This window comes from Ascaphus truei, chromosome 1 (assembly GCF_040206685.1).
Source record: "Ascaphus truei isolate aAscTru1 chromosome 1, aAscTru1.hap1, whole genome shotgun sequence".
Lineage (NCBI taxonomy): Eukaryota > Metazoa > Chordata > Amphibia > Anura > Ascaphidae > Ascaphus > Ascaphus truei.
Window position 1 is genome coordinate 169,652,052 of NC_134483.1, and position 23,601 is coordinate 169,675,652.

At 35.7% G+C, this 23,601-nt stretch overlaps 1 protein-coding gene across 1 annotated transcript; it reads left to right on the forward strand.

Annotated features, from left to right (window-relative positions):
- Positions 1-1,613: 1,613 nt before the first annotated feature.
- On the forward strand, positions 1,614-23,246 carry LOC142493727 (annexin A1-like). The gene is made up of 13 exons (XM_075598248.1): positions 1,614-1,755; positions 9,499-9,865; positions 10,577-10,676; positions 11,726-11,814; positions 12,368-12,481; positions 13,736-13,826; positions 14,982-15,061; positions 15,758-15,814; positions 16,206-16,299; positions 18,790-18,885; positions 21,059-21,117; positions 22,289-22,411; positions 23,064-23,246. Exons 2-13 carry the CDS (start codon positions 9,503-9,505, stop codon positions 23,118-23,120), a joined length of 1,323 nt encoding a protein of 440 aa, XP_075454363.1. The 5' UTR covers positions 1,614-1,755; positions 9,499-9,502; the 3' UTR covers positions 23,121-23,246.
- Positions 23,247-23,601: the final 355 nt, after the last annotated feature.

Genomic DNA, 23,601 nt, shown 5'->3' on the forward strand with positions numbered 1-23,601 from the left:
AAAGAACAGCTAGCAATAGTCATTGACATATAGGATAAATTATCCAAATCTGATATAGATAGCCCGCCGTCATCCCAATGGGTTCTATAAAGAATACACACGGCTGCCAGTGCCTGTAGGGAGCTATTAAATACAGTTGCTCCGTTACCGATAATACAGTGCTGTGTATCAAATAAACTGTTTCGCTGAAACAGGTATGCTGTCTGTAGCTAGCATAGGTAAACCACAGTGATACCAATGAATCAGCAGAGAATTCAAGCCTGGCGGTGTTGTGTGCTGCTTCCTGCTTCTCCTACGTGTCGACGCTGCCACTTGTGATGACGTCACCTATGGCGTCATGCCGTCCCGTAGGTGATGTCATCACAAGTGGCAGCGTCGACACGTAGGAGAAGCAGGAAGCAGCACACAACACCGCCAGGCTTGTATTCTCTGCTGATTCATTGGTATCACTGTGGTTTACCTATGCTAGCTACAGACAGCATACCTGTTTCAGCGAAACAGTTTATTTGATACACAGCACTGTATTATCGGTAACGGAGCAACTGTATTTAATAGCTCCCTACAGGCACTGGCAGCCGTGTGTATTCTTTATAGAACCCATTGGGATGACGGCGGGCTATCTATATCAGATTTGGATAATTTATCCTATATGTCAATGACTATTGCTAGCTGTTCTTTTGATACACTGCATCTGATTATCTCCAACAGAACTACTATACCCAGCAGCCACCCATGTACACTGGCAGCCATATGTACTCTCTGTAGAGCTTTTTTGTAAGGCTGCGGGCCATGCTTGTCAGATTTAGATAAATGATACTATATGTCAATGATCATGACCAACTGCTAATCTGATACACCGCTTTGGAGCATCCCTAACTGAGCATTTATATTGACTATCCTTTATACACACTTAGCTACTCTGTGGGACGTCATATATCCTACCGGCTCAAAGAGAGTATTCCTCCTAGCTTCTTCCCTACTGTAAGACATTAGTCTATATTACTAGACGCCTATAGTGACAGCACATTGATATTTGTATCAATCTCCATTGAATTAGCTGATCCAGCCACTTGAATTACGGGGTTAATTTTAATGTTTGAATGTGATTTGTATGTTTTTAATCTATATATTTGAATAAAACTTTATTTTTTTTCTTCCTGGCCTATGTGGTTTAGATGGGATAATTGGACCTATCTACATATATCATTTTGATAGACCAATAGCAGTCTGCGCACTATACTCCACACCATGAGTGCTCTTTTATGAGGGAACCTTTCTGATCCTTTCTTTGGATCTACCTTGATATACAAGATACATATCCCTCTGAGCACCTTGAGTCCATTACACATTTGCTTTCTATGTACTTGGATGAGCAGTTGTTTCACCTTTAGAATTTGTCAATTGTTAACAGAAAAACACAACAATCAAAAACCATAATCATGACCTCAAATAAACACTACATAACTGTAAAAATATATATAATTAGAACTATTTCCCACTATTACCAAACATTTCTACAATTACATTAGCTCATGTTAATTTATTTTTCATTAATGTTGGATACATGGATTGGCAGAGCTGTGACTATAATATGGAACATGCCAATTATCAGAGCTGTCATCATTTATTTTCCTTGGTTTGATTCATACTGTAGGTGTGGTCCATGACAATTCTATAAAAATCACAGGTCTTGTGTGTCTGCTTGTATTGCTTAGCTTCTCAACAAGAAGACAACACACCATTATCACAGAAGAGGTATGTTTTTTTTTTTCTTCCTTAGGTAGATTTCTTTGCATATTTGATAGTCCTGTGTAGTTTTGAGCAGTACTTGTATAATTTCTAAATGATCTCTGCTTGCTTAAAGTAGATGTTGTACATTCTAAGTAGAATCACCGTTTTTATGTGAAAAACATATATTTGACTTTTTCCTTAAAGAAGTAAACCGAAGAAAAACGTTAAAGGAGTTTTGGTGTGATTTGTATTTTAGAGATGACTAAACAGAACTGTTTATTTTTTTAAAAATTGATAATTATTTGCCTTTGTGTCCTTCAAAATTTGTAAACTTGATAAACCATATTGTAGGATTGAAAAGAGGATTATAATTAGAGGTAACAATGAAGGGTTAGGTCATATATGCATCTTCAACTGATATCTGGTCTCAAAGCAGTTTGAAAACATACATTATTTCCTGCTATCAGTCAAAAATACAGTATTTGAATGCCCTCTTCTGAGATTACAAATATTAAATTGGCATGATCAAATCAGACCATACTACACTAGCGGATGTTAACTCAAAAACCAACACAGAAAATAATGTATGAGTTAATTACAGTGGAAGTACATTGGTTGCAATAATGTCTGCTATACTGTACCTGTATGAAACAAAATATAAAGGAATCCAATGAGGAGTTAGAATACAGTATTCCTAAATATGCAATCCTGACTATTATGGTAAATAAGGGTGGACCTTTTCACAAGTGTTTTATTTTTGGTTCCAAAAAATGTTCATGTTTTATTTTTGATGGAATTGAATTGGTTTTGGTTATGGTTGTTTTTTTTTTTTTTTAAGTAGGGGAAAAAAAATGAAAATAAACAGGGAATGTTTGCAATACTTGGCAAATGTTTTAATTTGCAAAACCATAAGTTCACCCAGTTTATTTAAAAAAAACATAGCAGGCTTTATTGTAACCTCTGGTGCTTTATGCGTGGTGATTTTCTGCACCAAAATTGCTGTTGAATCCTGTGAAAACTCTGGAATATTCTGTGCCAAATGCAACTTGTTACATCTGAATGCTTGTTCTTCTCAAAAATAAAAAAAAGTGCTTTTGAATAGATAAGTTTTCTATATTACCTATGGCGTAATATTTCATTCTTAAATTATTGGTTAGTGTCATATGAATATACAAAATGGGAAATACCAAACCTGTTATAGCTTACTAGAATAATTGTTTTACAGGTGTAAGCGTTATGATGGATAAATGTGTGTTTGGTAGAATCTTATGATTCATTTCCCAATAAACCATGTGTAATTAGTTATTACCAAGAAAAAAGGTGATGGAAATAAGGTATATTGAGTAATAAAAGTAATTATACAGTATTAGGTTACAGTATTGCTTAAAACCTCTTAAAATTATATTGCACAACATGGTGGAACCTCACCCTAAAGCATGAATAGAGAATTTCAAAGAATGCTTCTGAGTTGAATCCAAGTTGTGTGAATGTCTTACTTGTTTAATTAGCCTATTAATGTGACAATAGACCAGCAGTATATGCCTAACCAGCATAACTCGTTATTTTAAAAGAAGTCTAAACAGGCACTAAAACCCATCCCATGGGTGTTTCCCAAAGTTTGGAAGCATAACAAGAACAATGATGTCGAAACTTTATTAAGAAAATGTTTACAGGTTAGAGTTTTTTCTTTGTATAATGACTTTGATTGAATATGCATGATATTGTAGTAGCCATACAGCTGTCTGGATGAAAGAAGGTTAACCTCCAAAACGAATTCATAAAAATAAATTTGAAATTAATATGTTAACATTTTTCACTGAAGTTGGCAAATCTGGCAAAATTGGCTTTTTTTTTTTGCGAAAATAGCAAGCTTTGTATTGTTTGTGCCCAGCATTAAAAGTCAATGTGCAAGGTCACGTGGCCCTTAGATACTGCTACTTACTGACGTTTGCAAAATCCCAGCAAAATATTGTCAAAAAACTGTTGAACACTTATTTTTGCTTCTCTTATTGACATTAAATCAAGTATTCAGAAAGGAAATCAATTAACAAAACTTTGAGTACTTGCCATTTCTTAAATTATAGTTTTGTCAATCAAGAGGAGGAAAGCAATAAATTATGCACTGTCGTTAATGTTCAAAGTGCTAACATTTATCTGCATCAAACTAACATAAATGGAACTTTTTCAGGTTGGGCTAAAGTCGTGAGTGCAGTAGCTCAGAGATCGGTACTGGGACCCCTGCTTTTTAACTTGTTTATTAATGACCTTGAGGTTGGCATCGAGAGCAAAGTCTCCATCTTTGCTGATGATACTAAATTGCGTAAAGTAGTAGAATCAGAGCAGGATTTAATTTCTCTTCAGAAGGACTTGGAGAGACTGGAAACGTGGGCAAGGAAATGGCAGATGAGGTTTATTACAGATAAATGTAAGGTTATGCATTTGGGATGCAAGAATAAACAGGCGACTTAAAAAATTAAATGGGATAAATTGGGGGAATCCTTGATGGAGAAGGATTTAGGAAATATATTCAGGGACAACACAAAGCTTTCAAAAGAACTATTCATCCCACGGGCAGTACAAAGGACTCGGGGGCATCCCTTAAGGTTGGAGGAAAGGAGATTTCACAAGCAACAAAGGAAAGGGTTCTTTACAGTAAGGGCAGTTAAAATGTGGAATTTATGACCCATGGAAACTGTGATGGCAGATACAATAGATTTGTTCAAAAAAAGGTTGGACATCTTTTTAGAAAGGAAAGGTTTACAGGGATATACCAAATAAGTAAACATGGGAAGGATGTTGATCCAGAGATTAATCCGATTGCCAATTCTTGGAGTCAGGAAGGAATTTATTTTCCCCCTTAATGGGGTTTTTTGTTTGCCTTCCTCTGGATCAATAAGTAAGTATAGATGTAGGATAAAGTATCTGTTGTCTAAATTTAGCATAGGTTGAACTTGATGGACGTACGTCTTTTTTCAACCTTATCTACTATGTAATTTCTCTTATCTACTATAAATGATTTCATGCAGTAGAAGAGAGAAATGGCAGAGCACAACCGGAAATATAAAAAAAAAGGATTTAGAAGGAAAGTGCGTTATCCATAAAATGTTTAATTGTCATGAAGGGAAAACTGGCAAGGCATTATCCTACCAACATGTTTTGTGCTACGCAGAGCACCTTGTCAAGTGAACAAGGCAGAATAAATTACATTAGGAGGAGTAAAACATTTTTTTTCTTTCTTTCATGCTCTATTCAGATTCAGTGAGGGTTATTAATTAAATTTTGATAGTTCCAGCCAATCAGGGCACTATCAGAGCATTTACTCTAATGGGAGTCTCTGTGTGATAGTGGCCCAATTGGCAATATCACGGTTGAATGACTTAAATGATAGATTCAGTACGATAGTGCCCTGATCGGCACGATTGCTGTTTAATGAATTAATGGTCCCAATGGGCCTTTATTACATCAAAATTCCCCGTTATTTTTCATCTAGAAATAAACATTTTCTTGGTCAGCACATTACAGTTGTCATCTGCATGCTAATAATCACAACACCAATACAACATATGCTACATTTGGGGGGTACGAGAGGCTTTTTCTAAAAGTCTTAAAACTTTCACTATATTAAAAACAAACCACCAGTAAATTATCTGGAGTGCCAAGGTCCACTTTCCCTTTGTTTTATAGAACATCGCTCAATGTAGAGAGTAGGCAAATGAACAGTGCATGATACTCAAAGCATTAAACGTTAGAGGGAGCACTGGGCAGAATATGCGAGCAGCTACCACATCTCCATATGCTTTATCTATGTATTGTAGATCCATCATTGTATTCTTTTTCACTGGTTCAGTTTGTTTCGTAGCATCTGATTAATGGTGTTGTTTTTGCTTCACTGCGTGTTCAGCACATCTATTTCTTTCTCTGTTGTATGGTCATGACTGTTTAGTGAAAACTCTAAAGAGCAGGCTTGGGTAGATGTAGCTGTTGTCAGTGAGACTATCTGCGGGTGTATGCTCACGAGAAATAGCTCAGGCATATGCTATTGTTTTCTACTATATTTATTATTATATTGCACTGCAGTGTAAGTAGAAAAATATGTGGATATTTTTCATATACAAGTCTCTGTCTTATAGAGCTTATAATATATTTTGCTTTGGTGACAGTGGCACAGGAAGATGTTAAATCAGGGCTCACAACGGGACGTTACCAAAAATAGTAAGTTACGTTCGCGGAGTTAACATGGTATACTCAAAGCTAATTATAGGCAAAAACAGTCCAAAACGACATCTCATTTGCATAGACTTAACGTCATTATTATAGCATAACATTGAGTTATCTGCCAATAATATGACGTTAAGTATGTCCAGATCATGAAAATCGTTCTACTCTTTAGCTCAAGTTGAGAAAGCGAGAAGAGAAATTTAATGCTACACCCATCTAGACCTTGGAAGAGCCCTGGGTAAGTGTCTGGATGTGGGTAACACAACAGTGATGTAACTATGAAAATACTACTTCTCCCTAAAGCCATTGTACTTTTGCAAATAAGTTGCAATTTCAGTGTGAGAAATTGAGCATTAAAATTAGCAGGTTAAAAAAAAAAGGCTAAAATGTTCTAATGTGACAAGTTTTATAAATGCCAAATAGCTCGCTAAATCTGCTATCATTTGCCGTATGCAATTTACTAATGCTGTTCCTGTCATTTTGGACAAATTGAGCTTGGTCTGTCTCCACACTAAAAGCTTCTTAATTTAACAAATGACCAACAACAGGATACTGCACCGACACACTTTATTCGAGCAAATACCCAGTATGTACCTGGCAGATACCTGGAATGCGCCGCTCCTCACCTCTGACAAGCCCCGTTGCGTTTGCCTTCCCAGCCTGGGTTCATGCCTGGCTGATGGGCGGCTGATCTGTTAAATGATAATGATTAGGATTTAATAGGCTGCAATGCTTCGCGTGTCTACCAGATGGCATAAATTCATGAATTGTAATGCAGTATATATATATATACTGTGCAGTATTGCAGCCAGCGGGAATAAAATGCTTCAATCCCTGCATGGAAAATACCTCAATGCACTCGGGCAGAAAACAGTCACAAACCTCAATACACCCGGGTATACCCGAATTCTTGGGACTAGCCGAGCTCGAATAAAGTGTGTCGCCAGTGTACATGTGGGACCATTGTTATGTTGGTTAAGAAAGTAGTTTTGCCCATTTTTTTTCTCCCATTTTTAAACAGTAAGTACTGTAGTAGGATTTAAAAACAAAGCACATTTCAAGATGCTTTACTATTAAGCTGTGCAAAGCAATAAGGCATCTTATGGTGATGTAAGACTCAAGTTAATGGACAGTAAGGTGTGGTATGGTGATGTAAAGTGTCATAGTTGAGCACTGCCTAGATAATATGGACCAAAGAGTTTGTGTGAAAGTTTATTAATTTGTATGTCCACTCCCAAAATCTTGATGACTGTAGAAGATTTCTGAAGCATACATGTATGAGACATGAATGCACTGCTGAGCAGGTTCTGTCTTGTTTTGTCATTATTCATTTTTTTAACTGAGAAATACCAAGTATACCACTAGCGTCCACAATTAGATCTAATCCAGATATAAAGAGTAAGAAATGTACAACGTCATTGTTTGCAGATGATATAATTTTGACCATTGCAACCCCTCTGACGTCATTCCCAAACTTGCAAGCCACTCTCACAGATTTGGTAAACTCTCGGGATACAAAATAAATAGAGATACATCAAAAGCATTGAATTTGACCCTTCCTCAACATGACATAAAACTTATACTACTAAACATTAACTTTAGACGACGGGAAAATGATCTACAATATCTTTTTCAATATAGCTAATTCCTACAATATCCTCTACAACTGCAATTATCCAGCCCTATTTAACCAAATGAAAAGAGATTTGAAAAGCTGGAACCTCTACCAAATATCTTCGTTAGGCCGAATCACATCGGTAAAGATGATCATTCTTCCGAGAATTTTATACTATCTCCAGACTCTTCCTATCCGCATCCCTGCCAAAGATAGAAAAGATATACAGAATTGAATATTTCAATTTATCTGGCAAGGGAAAAAAATCAAGGGTAGCCAGAGCTGTTATGATGACTCCCAAATCGAGAGGTGGCCTTGCAGTACCAGATGTTAAAGGATATTAACTTGTAGACCAATTATGTCTAATTATTATGTGGGAGGCTAACTCAAAACTCTATTGTTGGGTAGCAATGGAGTCCCATAAACCATGGAATTTGCTCTCTTATCTTTGGACTGATACAGGTGGATGCACTAAGCAACAAGGACCCACATTCAGTGTAATGAAATATTCATTATTGGTTTGGAGCCAAACTAAATTCAAATATAAAGTATGGTCTACACCGTCCCAATTACCCCTATCTTTGATAATCCAAGTTTCCCTCCAGGATGTGACACTAAAGTACTCAGATCCTGGAGAGATTAAAACATCATAGATATGGGAGACTTAATAATTAGAGGAATTATGCTTAATTTAAAGAAATATGTTCCATGTATAAATTACCCAGATCAGAGCTATTTTTCCACCTTTAGATAAGAAATTATATCCAAAAGATATCACCCAATTTGGAATTCCCAGGCTCAACTAATTTTGAAAGGATGTGTTGACATGGGAAATATCAGAAAGACTTGATCACCAAAGTGTATTCAGAATTAATAACACACAGGGAAATGTCCCCCCACCTATACAGTATATGAGAAGGTGGGTGGGTGAACTAAATTTTGACATAACAAATGAAGATTGAGAAGACACTTGGGATAATGTTTCAAAAACATCAATCTGTATGACTACAAAGGAGAATATTTACAAAATGATATTTCTTTTGTACGTAACTCCTCAAAGATTGCACTAGATTTTCCCAAAAACCTCAGAACTATGCTGGAGTACATGTGGAAAAATTGGAGATATGGCCCATATTTGGTTGCTATGACAAACAATACAAAAATAATGGCTAATGATTCAAAAACTTGTAAAATATACAATGAAGATCACAATACCTCTATACCCACTACTATACCTATTAGCTAAGGCAGTAGAATCTATAGACCATCACATTGGAAGACATATCAAACATACTAACAGGAGCTAGATGTTCAATCTCAGCAGCATGGAAGAGTCATTTAACCTCATCCCAACGAGTAGTGATACAGGGAATCGAGGAAATTATGACTATGGAAAAACTCACTGCTTTTCTAAAACAAACAGTTAAAATTATGTTTTATCCAGTTGCTCAGTCATTATTAATAGTCTTTACATATATATTTCTCTTTGCTCTTATGATAACTCCTGTTAAAAAGAAAATGGAACAAAATTGTTGGCACCATTATTATACAAACAGTATGTTGTTTAACTATTATTTATGCTTTGTAATTACAATAAAAAATGAATTACAATTGTTTTTATTGCTGACAGGTTAGGGTTTAGGCTGTAGTGATGGTTTTTTATCTGAAGCAAGAGGCTAGCTGTAGGTAAGATGCCTCAGTATAATGCATAGCCGAGAGAGTACCAAAGACATATGATCTTTGACTCACACCAGTTAAAAAGTATTATTCCATGTCTGTTATCCTGTGTACAGGTTGCTGTTGTAATAAAGGCATGAAATATAGTACATTAAGCCAGTGTCATATCAAAACAAAACCACAGAAACCAAAATATGTAAGCTATAGAAAATAGATACGAAAATGTGCATACTAATCTGTTTCAATTGTTATTTTAGAAACATGGAGCAACAAACAACCACTTCTATAGTTCAACAGATGCTACTGGCCTGCCAGCAGACCAAGCCTTCCCAGGAGTGCCAGCAGACCAAGCCTTCCCAGGAGTGCCAGCAGACCAAGCCTTCCCAGGAGTGCCAGCAGACCAAGCCTTCCCAGGAGTGCCAGCAGACCAAGCCTCCTAAGGAGTGCCAGCAGACCAAGCCTTCCCAGGAGTGCCAGCAGACCAAGCCTTCCCAGGAGTGCCAGCAGATCAAGCCTTCCCAGGAGTGCCAGCAGACCAAGCCTTACCAAGAGTGCCAGCAGAGCCAGCAGAGCCATCAGAGCCATCAGAGCCATCAGGTCCAGCAGAGCCAGCAGAGCAATACTGTAAGACTGCAACTGTTACAAAATAAAACATGAAAGAAAACTATTGCATTCTTCTCTCTTCAGAAAAATGTACTTTGCGCATACCTTAAACATTATTTATGACAGACTTCTAACTAGTTGCCAAGTTTAGAAATAACACCCAACTTAACTACAGTCGGGAAAATAATGGCATAAGATGTAATGACATTTTTTTTTAAAGACAATTAGAAGCACTTGGCATATTGCTTGTCTAAAGAATAGTAGGATGATAATAAAAACCTCTATGCCAACACATCTTAAAAAGACTATCTGTTACATAAATACAGCATTGTATAAAGCCAATTATCCAGTCTAATAGTATCAAAAGTAAATCATGCTTTACAGGAAAAAATTATATTTTACTTTTGTGATAATTTTTACTTTGTTTGATGGAATCAAATTAGTTTGCGAAATGACTAACGATTAACGCTCAGTTATGAGTTTGTTATTCCTACAATTCAACCCCTTTCTGCTTGTTCATGACATGATAAAAAATGTAATGTTTTATCAGTAGAATTTCCCAGGATTTATGAAAGATGGCATATATATATATTTTTTAATATATATGCATACTGTATAAGTTAACTATACAAATATGACTTTACAAATCAGTGCTTCCTGTTGCATTATTTGAATAGCATATGGGACATGATGCATGCTCATTGAGTTAATAACATACATTTACATCCTTAGCAAACACAACAAGTAAATGCTGGGCCAGACTCTAAACCACGTCCAGTATTTGATCCTTCTGCAGATGTCAGTGCATTGGACAAGGCCATCAAAGAAAAAGGTAAGATGCTGAGATATACAGTGTATTAGTATACTATAAGGCATTTCTTGGCTCAAAAAACACTGTACAGTAAATCAACTGACTTCATCAATAGTGCATTAAAGTTGAGTTATCATAGTAGGTTTTCATTGTATCAAGTAGATATTGCTGCATGCAACAACTTACAGCCTCATGTATTTATCTCTTAAATATTCGTTGTTGGATAGGCTATTGCCTTATCCCAGTTTCTCAAACAATCAACTTTATTTCCAGTAAATAAATGGCAGAAATATTTTAGGTAGGTATCAGTGAATAAAGGTGCAGTCCACAATCAACTAATTTGAAACATGCAAATATTGAATTGACACTGTTCTTGGTATAGGTTATTAATATATCATGCGCAAGCACATACTAATGTGCTTGTTAGTGAGCTCTCATTATGAGTTTTCTTCAGGTTACCGTTACTGCCCGCTCCACTATACAGAAGAGGACAATCCTGAACAACAGGCCCCCAACCAATCTTTAAGGGCCCTGCACCAGCAGTTACGGTATCTGCGAAAAAAACAACTGATTTCTTCAACATTCCAGGAAGCAAGCAATGCTGAAATAGCTGGAGCAGCACTAACTGTATATATGCGTCTGTTTGCAAACTTTTGAGATCGAACAGGCGAACATTTTTACATGTAAATATTCCCAATGACTTTTCTTAATGAAAACACACAAACGCTAGAGAAGTGAATTGTGAGACATTTGCATATCTCTACTTGTGACATTGGGCAAGTCGTTTTATCAATATGGTCTCGGTCACCACAATTTATATTGTAGGCTCTTTTGGACAGTACCTGCACAATTATATGTATAGTGCTGTGTACAATCTCCATGCTATACAGTATATTGAAAAAAATTCCCCCCCCTTTTTTTAACCGAATCAAATAAATTATTTATTTTGACGGTCCTTTCAAATAAAAATGTTGGGTTGCTTACATTTATTTTGTCAGCAATATAAAAAGTGTTCTATGTGGTATTTTTATTCATGCAGATTTCTTATTATATGTCATTTTATTTTTTAGATGAAGGAACCATCATTGACATTTTGACTAAAAGAACCAATGAACAACGCCAGCTGATCAAGGATGCCTATCAGAAGGCAACAGGCAAGGTAATACTGCATGTATACTCTGATTTTGTCAAATATACCCCTGCAGTTGAACCTTAAATATGCGCTAAGACAGCACCATTCAGTAAATTTGGATCTTAATGTTTTTCAAGGATAAGGGCCTTATTCTATATTGCACAAAGCCGCTTTTCTGGCTATTTTCGGCTGAAAATCAATGGGGATTTGTGCCCACAAGCAGCCAAGATGGCTACTTCGGACAATATAGAACTACCCCCTAAGCCTTTACCACTTTTTACATTAGGACTGTAAGAACACTGGTGCTGCATTAACACATAACAATGTATCCCTGAGAGGATGTAACGCTCCTGATAATACTGTTCCGCATGGAAACTGTTACCTCCTAGTATCTCAAACAAGGTAACTTTAGCCATTGTATAATGGTAAATAACACATAATGCAACTTTATAGCTTCATTCTTTTAGGAAAGTTTGCATATAGAAATGATTGTGGTAACATTTTTGTTGTCATTGTTCATTGGACTAAACATGGAGTGGAACATGGAACACTACCTGAAAATAATACTTTTTTATTCAAGCCTCTGGATGAAGCCCTGAAAAAAGTAACTTCTGGTCAACTTAAAGAAGTTATTTTGGACTTGCTGAAAACCCCAGCCCAGTTTGATGCCCAGGAGCTTAAACATGCCACAAAGGTATGTACAGTATGTACTGTATTGATACAATTTGAATATAAAATACAAATTTGGTTGAAGCACTGACAGAGTTTGTCAACATATTTGCAGCTAGAGGATATTAGAGTAGATTGCTTTGCAGAAAAGGGATTATTCCTTTCACTTTTGGTAACAATGGCATGAATCTCCAGGCAAATGGTACAGATTGTCAGTTGTTATCTGTTTGCTAGTTTGTTGCTCCCTATTCCATAAATGATTCTAGCTCAGGGGTGGCACTTTAGTCCTCAAGGATCACCAACATGTCAGGTTTTCAGGATATCCCTGCTTCGGCACAGTTGGCTCAATCAGTGGCTCAGTCGAAGAACTTAAGGTTTGAAGTTGACACCCCTACTCTAGCTAGAGGGTAGCAACTGGTTAAGTCATTGCATATAGCAGGGGTGCGCAAACTTCTAGAGCTGTGCACCCCTGCCCGACAGCCACAGAGTTTGCGCTCCCCCACTCCAAGAACTCGGCGTCAAATTATATTGCATCATTTGACACACGTTGCCATGACAAAATCACTGCCTTTGCCCCTAACTCTTTGGAAATCTTAGGTGAACATATTATTTGTCACAAAATAATAAATTGCAGCCAGGTTTATTATTATAATTTTTTTTTTTTTTTTACAGTTTTAGTTTAAAAAAAAAAGTCAAATTGCAGTGACCTATTTTTGTAGCCAACTTTAATGAGTTTGAGGACAAGGCTGGACAAAAACCACCAACATTCACCTGATCTTAATATACAGTTGAATAATTTGCACATCTGTAGAGATGGTTAGCTTGTGCTGGTGAATCCCTCATTAAAGATTTTGTTCTCTTAAAATGGAGAGTAATTTTCCATAATGAGCTACTGAGATCAAGAAGCAATGCCTAGATGTTATTGACTGTAAGAAAAAGACTTACACAGATGAATTCCCACTGAATATCCTACTTATTATTTGCATAGGCAACCTACTAAGTAACCTGATATTGCATTTATCATTCTGATGAAGAGACCCTCTGCTGCCCAAAATCTAATGTACAAGACAACCTTGTATAATTGATATTTTGGTCCATTAAAAATTATCAGGTAACAGGATTCCTAAATTCACAACCAGAAAAAGAAAAAAGTGAGTGATTCAATAATTTGGGCTACATAAATATTTCATGTATTCCAACAGTTTAATGTTTATTCTTCCACAATTAAAATTGATAATCAAAAAATGTGTTTAAGAAAGTCTTATTCGTTTTCCTATAGGGAGCTGGAACAGATGAGGATTGCCTCATTGAGATTTTGGTATCAAGATCGAACCAAGAGATCAAACAAATTAAGAAAGTCTACAAGGAAGGTATTTCAATAACCATAGTGTATTAAACATATAAATACAATATTCACTGAAAAACAAACCTGCAAGATTTACGTTGTGGAAAACACTAACTTTACTACTTTAATACTTTAAAATAAGTTGAATAAGGGTTTCCACTCAATCTGTATACATTTTTCAAACATCAATAGGGAGACTGTGGTGAAAAATCTTCTGACAAGTCCACAAGATTAATGAATCAATAAAAACAAAAGCCCATTGTTTCTTCTATAAAAGCAATAGTGACAGGCTGTTTTGTCTAATAATTGTCTGTATTTAAACAATTGCAGGTATTTCAGTTCATTTCTCATAAGAATCGAATATATCAATTAAGATACTTATTTTTTCAGTTTTCGTGAGCAGGTAATTAAAAATGTAAAGACTCCAGCACACAATCCAGTTCTAGTAAATTTCTGTTTTCAATTTTTTCCTTTGTCAGTATTCTTTTTCCCTGTTCTACTATATATTTAGAAACATTGTGTGTCTGTTCCCTATGCATTTGGACACCTCTTAACATATTGTAACCACATTTAGCATGATGGTTCCTGAGATAAAGGGGCAGGTTTTTGTCTATATTTGGATACAATTGGATACATTCTATATTTACTTGTATGAGTTATTACAATTTCTCAAGCAAGCCAGCCACTTTGTGCTGTACCTGGTAGGCTATGTATCTGGCATGTGAAATCATACTGTTGACATCATAAAGCACATAGCCTGGTGGCAGATAAAGAGAGTGAGATAGCTATGACATTTGCACAGAAAGAAGATGTAGAAAGAAAGAGAGGAAGTCAGTTGGCAGATGCCAATTACCTTCTTTAATTAAAAAATGCTGGAGAAGCAGAGAGAGGCGGAAATACTTGGAGACACCATAAGGTATTAATGGAAAGTTATTGGAGGAGAGAGATGAGGGGCGTTGGATGGGTGAGCAGAGGAGGGGAGGGATAAAGCTGTCTTTTTAGAATTCCGTGCAGCACCGAGTACCTTCAGCTAGTTCTTTACATTCTGCAGTAGATCACAACTTTCATTACTCTTAAGGTTGTTTATTTGATTGGTATTTGTTGCAGGTTTGTGAAACAAATAATATCTTTAACAAATGGCCTCTTCATTTTGTCTTATTTTTTTATTATTGTCCAATAGAATTTAAAACTGACCTTGAAAAGGATATCACTGGAGACACATCTGGAGATTTTCAAAAAGCTTTGCTTGCCCTGTTGAAGGTATAGTCACCTTTCTACATAATAGAATGTACAGAGTGTGAGATTTGGCTCCACTGACATATTTCACTGATATTTATACCTTTTTACATTTTCATGACATGGTGTATTTATCAAAGTCACCTAGCAGCACGTCTGGAGGTGACATTTGATTACCAGATATATCAGCAAAGGGGATTCCTATTAAAAGCAATCCTTTGATAAATGCTTTTGATAAATATAGTGCGGTTTTTGGCAATGATGATGCAGCTGGGACACTGTGTAACATACTGTAGATTTCAAAGATATTTGCCCACAAATTGTAGATCAGTAGGTATGGATTATGTTCAGAAATGTATTAATATGCTGGTAAGTGCAAATCAGGAAAATTTAGTTGATTTATGATAATTCATTCATTTAAATAGTTGTCAAAATTCATGTGAAAAGCATTCAAACAAAACCACCAAACAGAAACACCACACTGAGACCCGCTCCCTTCCTGTCACATCAGGCGCCATTGCCAGACCAGAAACCTAATGCTGGGATTGCTGTGAAGAGCGGTCACATGCTGTGGAAGTGCCAGACAGACCGTGGCCACGCCACGCCATGCTTATTTTTATGACCACCACATCATTATTTATGTTCTACTATATGCTACTTAAATGAATGACCAATAATGATAAATAGGCCATAACACTAAACACACCGCATTCATTTCAGGGGGAACGCAGCGAAGATGCCTATGTAAATAATGACCTTGCAGACAAGGATGCAAAGGTAAGAAACTATTTTTATATCTAAACATCTTGGTGCCTCCAATGCTTTGCTAAATAATTTAATACAGATCAGCCAGGAGGGAAAGGGGCAACCGACTATTAGATGAGTTCCTGTCTGTTTTCAAATGTCCTCGGCATACTACTGTATGAAACTTTTGCAGTTTTGATGCCAACATGATAACATGTGGATATACAAATAGAATTGAACAATTTGGCATAACTACAGTAGTCTGCCCTCTGCTGGCAGGATAGTCTATGTGTTTGGCATTCTTTTAGTGAATACTGTATGTACAATCTCGATTTCTCTATCTCGCATGGTAAATAACACATATATATATATATATATATATATATGTGTTTTAAATACATACTAATCTCTTAATTGAACTTAGGCTTTATATGAAGCTGGAGAAAAGAACAAAAAAGCCGACGTTGCTGTATTCATTAACATTTTGACTTCTAGAAGTTTTCCACAACTTAATAAAGGTAAGCAACATAAGATATAACACAGTACTAATTGTAGACTAATGGCTGCAAGACAATCAATATACTTTGTTTGCACTATACAGCTCAATCCCTTTATAACGCTGTGCTTGGGGTCCAAAGAATCACATCGCGTTATAAGTGGATCGCGTTTGAAATAATGTACAATTGTATGCATTGTAGAATAAAGTATTTTAGACACCAATAATCGTGTTGTAAAGTATTCATAAATATGAAAATTGGGAGCCACGTTTGCATTGCGCAGTAAGCGGATTCGTGTTATAACGTGGTTGAGCTGTACTTTGTAAATGTGTACAGGGTATATATAATGCAATAGGAAAAGTTATTATTATTTGTAACAATTTATGTATTTTTGATTTTTTTCTCATGAATGAAGGTGACAGGTAAATCTTTTCGCCTAAGAGATTTGCAACTATAAGAGTCTGGATAAGAAAGTTTCTTACATTTTTGTACATGCTAACCGATGAAATAGTAAACCATTGCTGGATTATATTGCGCATGTAGTTTGATTCATAAACCTTAGTAAGTTGTCTGATTATAGATATAACTTCATTATATTGGCACATAGACATTATATTGTCTGAAACAAATAGTGAATCCCTGCGCTTCTCCCGTAGGGATAGCAATCAATGGGGAATATATATATATATATATATATATATATATATATATATATATATATATATATATATATATTCCCCATTGATTGCTATCCCCTTAGGGATTGCTATCAATGGGGAATATATATATATATATATATATATATATATATATATATATATATATATATATATATATATATATATATATTCCCCATTGATTGCTATCCCTAAGGGAGAAGCGCAGGGATTCACTATTTGTTTTGCACATTTGTATGGCCAATTCCTTCACTAGCTGCATGCTCCTTATACGGAGAAGCGCAGTGATTATATTTGTTTTACATTATATTGTCTGTAATGAAGAATCACTATTACTAAGGCTTGACACTTTCATTCGTGTTTTGGTTATAAAAAGGTGAATGTTTTGGTGTTCGTTATAGTTTTCCCAAATTCAATTTGTTTGGTTTTAGTTTTGGATTTTTACTAAAGTATGGTAAAACCCCTAAAAAATAACAAGGAACATGCTGAAGTAGCATAATGAAGCATGTTTAAAATAAGTATGACAACATTTAAGAAACCAAAGTAATATACCTAAAAATGTCAAATAATTATAAAAAGATAAATCAAGAATACCGCAAGTTTTAAACGCGTTGGGCACTTGGCCTGAATTAGGTTCTAAATACATTTTGGGTTTTGATTCTAACATCAAAGACGTTTTGTATTTGTTTTTTGGAATTTACTGGTATGTAGAGATAGGCAAACTGTTTTTGCACATTTGGATCCGCCTCCAATCGGCCGGTTCCTTTGGTCCACGGACTTCTACAAATAAGTCTCAAAAAGGGTGATTTGTCTTTCCTACTTTTTTGGGGATTCCGCCAACAGATTGCGGAATCCATGAATTGGATTCTTAAAAATCCACCCGCATTTTATCCAATTGGATTAATTAATTTGGGTGGTGGGTGGGGGTTTACATGTTTTTTTTTATGTGTATGTATTTAGGTGGTGTTGTATGTATTTGGGGAGTGGTTTTTTTTGTATTGGGGGGTTTGTATGTATTTTGTGGGGGGGGGGTTGTGTTTGGGGCCCGGGGAGGGTGGAAATAAGTGTGAGGAGGGGGGATTGAGGGAACGGGATAGAGTGAGAGTGGGTTAATTAATGGAGGGGGAGAGTGAGAGAAGAGAGGAGGTGAAAGGGGGAGTGTGTGAGGAAGAGAGGGGGTAAGAGTGAGACGTGGGGAGAAAAATACATGGAAAGAGTGGGGGAAATAGGAGAGGGGGCCTCATCAGGTGTGAAATGGGCTGACAAGACCGCCGACATGAGGTGGGTGTGGGGCCCTGGTCATAACTCTAGTACTTTTCCCCCAGGAAAATCTGTCGGCGGCCCTCCTTACACTTGCAACAATATTTTTATTTTATATATATATATATATATATATATATATATATATATATATATATATATATATATATATATATATATATATATATATATATATATATATATATATATATATATATACCATAATGCAAGTGAGGAAATGACACACAGGCCCAGATCCACAAAATTGTGCTAACATTTAGCACGTTTTTACTCCCATATGATTGCGAGGTAAGGCATGCTAAAGCTTAGCACCCTTCTGCGGATCCAGGCTTTGGGAGGTAATTCTATATAAACAAAATCAAACATTGATACACTCTTTATAGCAAAATACGTTTGTGTGATTGCTTTAAAAAATATGCTTTATTTGTTCAGTGTCATTGTTATTCTGATCTTTTGCTGTATTATTTATGAGTGGTCTGATTAAACATTGATAGCAACTACACAACATAGTACTACAATTTCAGTTTTATAGCCGCTTAATGTATTTCTTCAGTGTTTGAAAGGTACGCCACTTACAGTAAACATGATATGAGCAAGGCACTGGATCTGCAAATGAAAGGAGACATTGAGACCTGCTTGGTAGCTATCGGTATGTATCATACACCAAGAATGACAATATTTGTAGCATTATTCAATAGAGAAGAATGCTAAATAATTTGTTTTATAAATAATGTTTGTGACTCTGCTAACATACCCTCATATAATTGTCTGAAAAATAATTTCTAAAGTAATGTACTTGTTTGTAAATTAATTGTAAATAAGAAATTTGATTTTGGATTAATTCCAGATCAGATGTTGTTTTAACCAATTCTAGATGGAATGTATATTTTCAGAGTACAGTGTATAGTGTAACATTATTTACACCATTTGCCAGATTTATAGACTACCTATAACTATTATTAAGATGAGCATGTGGCGACATATTATGTTTATTTTTTTTATATAGTTTTGATGCAGGAGGTCAGTGGAGATGAACCACATTGATTTCAGCTTCAGGGATCCACTGCTTCCCACGATGCTTACCTTGGAAGGGGGTGCCATTATCTCTACTCAGTTTAAATGTCCCACATCATGTGGTCCAATAGGAAGCCGCAAGGGATTATGTCACAGATTCCTATTGTCCTGCAGGACGCGGGACATTTAAAGATGCCATTTCAATAGCCCCAACTAGCCCCTTCTGGGCTTCTAACGTTATGCCCTTCCAAGGTAAGTATCTCGGGAACCAAGGAGACCCTGGAGCTTTTTGCGGTTCAGCTTCAGAGACTCCCTATTTCAAACCTATTTTACTTTTAAATATATAATGTCGCGAGGGGTGCCTCTATAAATAAAAGCAAAATAAATTGAGTTTCAGACAAAGGACTAATTTAAAGGCGTTGAGGCCCCTGAATATTCATTTATCAGATGAAGACTAACAAAAAGCACCTAATATCTATTATTGTAACTTATTTTACTTTAAAAAAAAACAATAAAAATAATATATATGTGTATATATATATATACTCCTCCTGCAGTCAAGGAGACCATGTACGCTGCTCCTGGGCTTGATCACATGATCATACATACTCCAATGCTTGATCACATGAACACACATACTCCAATGGCAATGCATTACTCTGTCTGTTTCACATCTGTGCTGCATATAATAATTAGCTGTTTCTTCGCATGGATTGGCTGTTTTTAATTAGTGGGTGTGTTTTCAGCACTTAGGTGGTGGGTATATAAGTCTTTAGATGTCACTTACATGTTGCACCCCTCTGAGGAAGGTCCTGTTCAGCGGAGTGATATGTTGGATATATGTGCAAGTTTCTTTAATACAGTTTATAGCTACTTATACCTTCTAAGTGCTGCTGTCTCCTTACCTTTGCTGGCAATGTATGCTTTATTATTTTTTATGACATAAGCACCAGGTCATTATATCACTACAGTATATATATATATATATATATATATATATATACACACACACACACACACACACACACACACACACACACACACACACACACACACACACACACACACACACACACACACACACACACACACACACACACACACACACACACACACGGTTAAGTTATGGTGAGTAAAAAAAGAGACAAAAACCCTCCGCAGCAAAGCATACAACAAATGGAAATATAACTGTATGCTCATATGCATGTCTTAGGCAGGTCTGCAACCCCACCTTTCACCATTAGCACCCAGCACACAGCACTTCCACTGCAGCAAGGGATTCTGGGAAATGACATGCAAATGAGCACACAGTGCCACTTTTTGCTTCAAACCCATTTTGAACATGTTTCCCTATAGGCTGAAGCTTTCTGCATGGTCACAGCTTTAAGCACAGCCAGATATATATATATATATATATATATATATATATATATATATATATATATATATATATACAGTGTTCGACAAACCTATACATTTGCTCGCCCCGGGCGAGTGGATTTAACCCCCGGGCGAGTAAATATTGGCCCAAGCAGCACACGTTTGGTACTAGGTGGCGAGTAGATTTTTTTGTGTGGCGAGTATATTTTTTGGTGATTTGTCAACCACTGTGTGTGTGTATATATATATATATATATATAAACAACCCATCATATTATTTTGAGTATTGATATCTGGGGTTCTAAATCATAACAAAATAAAAGAGAGAGATGCCTTGCAGAGCAGAACAGATTCAATATAAGGTGGCAAGGAATATGCTTCTTAAATTGCAACATAAAACACCTAACTTGTACCTCTTTGATTTTTAGTGAAATATGCTGTAAACAAACCAGGTTTCTTTGCTGAAAAGCTGAGCTTAGCAATGAAGGTATTTTGAACCAATTCCCTAATATAACATGATGCGGACATGCCAAAAGAAAGATACATGTGGAGACATATTAAAGCAATGTGTTTAAAATAAGTGAAATGCAATTATGTTTTTACACTAACTTACAAAAAAATCAATTAATATGGTTGTGATTTGTGTATTTAAAAAAAATGAAAATGCCAATACCATTAAAACAAGAGTGCACTGAGAGGCTATTTAACAAAGATGACTAACTGTGGCAAGTCCTGTTGGTGTGAATGTGAGGAATGGACCAATAAGGTGCTGTGTCTCCGCTATTAGCCTTGTGACTGAATACATTCAGAGATCAGACACTGAGCAGAGTGTAAAGGGAAAATGCATGTTAGACATATTAAAATTGCTAATGACTACATAGTAGGATAATTGTTATATACTGTACGGACGACTAAATCTTTCATTAGCGCACATTTATTCAGTATATTCCACTAACATTTAACCATTTTGAAAAAATTCAGTATCAGGAATACTTTGTTTCAATTTGTCCTATTCTACATTTCCTGGCCATTTCTACTTTTTCTAAATTATCCATGCAATAGTAATCTGTACTTGTGAATTGATGTACAGTCAATTGCCTATAGCAATATTTTATTTTTTTGTGGGTGATATCTGAATTTATGGGCAGACACTGTATAGGTGTGCAAATTTGTAAGGCTTACAAAATGCCAGCTTTCAAAAATGAGTGTATTTAAAAAGGACAAAAATCAGTCAAGTATGATGCCATTGATCAGTAATTTTGCAAGATAGAGAATCAGATGAAAGAGAGAGGATATTTGGGTGTTATCCATAACAAAATAATGATGTATAATTTGTATAAAGTAGTTGATGTACACAAACACAGATAATTCCCTTTTACCTAGGGTGATACAAATATTGACAATCAATTCCTTGTGATCTGTTTTAGTAATACTAGTTTTACAGTATAGACATCATCATACCATTTAAAGAATATGTAAAATAAGAAAATACTCATTGAACTGCATGTAATTCTCCTAGTGATGTTTTGTGTTCCTACAGTACAACAGCGGTATTTTTGTTAGACAAACAACATGTTGTATTACTCCAGAATGGGATACAAAACGTGCCTCTTACTGAGTCTAGAGCCTATTATAGTGTTTGATGACTTTCTTAACAGGGTCCTGGGTTTCGCAATCGAGCACTCAACAGAGTGATGGTCTCACGCTCTGAATCTGACATGAAAGAAATCAAAGCTCAGTTTAAGCAACTCTATGGCAAAAACCTCCGTGAAGCGATCATGGTTTGTTTTATTGTTTATGCTCTTAATGTCATACAGTATGGTGTAGTGAAGAATTCTGGTAGCTGAAGTTGACTTGGAGAAGTTTAGGTTTGTCGTATGCTTTTAAAAGCCCATCTGGATAGTTCCTTATAAGTATAGCTGAATAGCAGCTTTCAAGACCTCACAAATCTCTTCTTTACCTGCACTATGCGACTTTAACCCACTGTAAAAAAATGGTACCAATCTGGAAAAGCAGAAGTGTGTAAGATTTTATACATATGCTCAATCCCTGAGTATTAATGAACTGAGCTTTATTGCCTGTGCCTTTTAAAACAGTCTGCACAATACAGCATTTAGAATGACAGAGTATAAATGACCATAACCTAAAAACTATAAAAAATTGAAGATGCTTTAAACCTGATTAAAAAGTTGCAATTATTTTTGCAAGGCATTGCAAGCTCTTCCTGTACTAACAGGTTCACTTACTATAAGCTTAGAACCTGATATTAGATGTTTGACAGCACATTAAAGGCAAAATCTAATCCGATTTAAATGCAATATTAGGTGATGCATGCGAGAAACAAATTGTACTTTAGGATGATTTGAATAATTTCTCAGAAATACATTTTATTTGCTACTCCTCCTTATATTTTATTCTGTTTTTATTTTGTAGGAGGAAGCCAAAGGTGACTATGAAACTGTTCTGATGGCTCTCTGTGGACATGACTAAGCATCATTTTGTATGTGTTACACAGAAAATATTAATTAGCAATATCTTGAAAGTTGTTGAAAAAATGAGCTTTAGGCTGACAAATTTACAGTTACATTACAAATAAAAATTGTTTTAAAAACGTAATATTTTTTTCTTTTCTTCTTTAAACTAAGTGTACACATTAATAATGTTGTCATTAAAAACTAAAAGACCAGTCATGTTCTGAATATGACAAGGATCAAAATGTATCAACGTTTCTCATACTCTAATATTTTGGTTCTCTACAAATTGTTTCAAGGGGATTCAGATTGTTCTTTTTGAGTTTTCAATCCACTCATTTTTTTTATTAGACTATTTGGACATATTTTGTCAAGTAAAATAAGGTATGTTATAGAAAATAATAGAGGGAGCAAATCAAATGGGAATCAGGGACTAGCATGGAAGTTTCTTGTATTGCTGCATTGATCTGCAACAATATTAGGGATTTATAGAACAAATG

What these genes read in the sequence shown, in the direction of transcription:
- LOC142493727 (XM_075598248.1), top strand. Translation starts at nt 9,503, where the DNA reads ATGGAGCAACAAACAACCACTTCTATAGTTCAACAGATGCTACTGGCC. An exon ending in CAAGGCCATCAAAGAAAAAG is followed by an intron (nt 10,677 to 11,725) that starts GTAAGATGCTGA and finishes TTTATTTTTTAG; the next exon opens with ATGAAGGAACCATCATTGAC. An exon ending in ATCAGAAGGCAACAGGCAAG is followed by an intron (nt 11,815 to 12,367) that starts GTAATACTGCAT and finishes TTTTTATTCAAG; the next exon opens with CCTCTGGATGAAGCCCTGAA.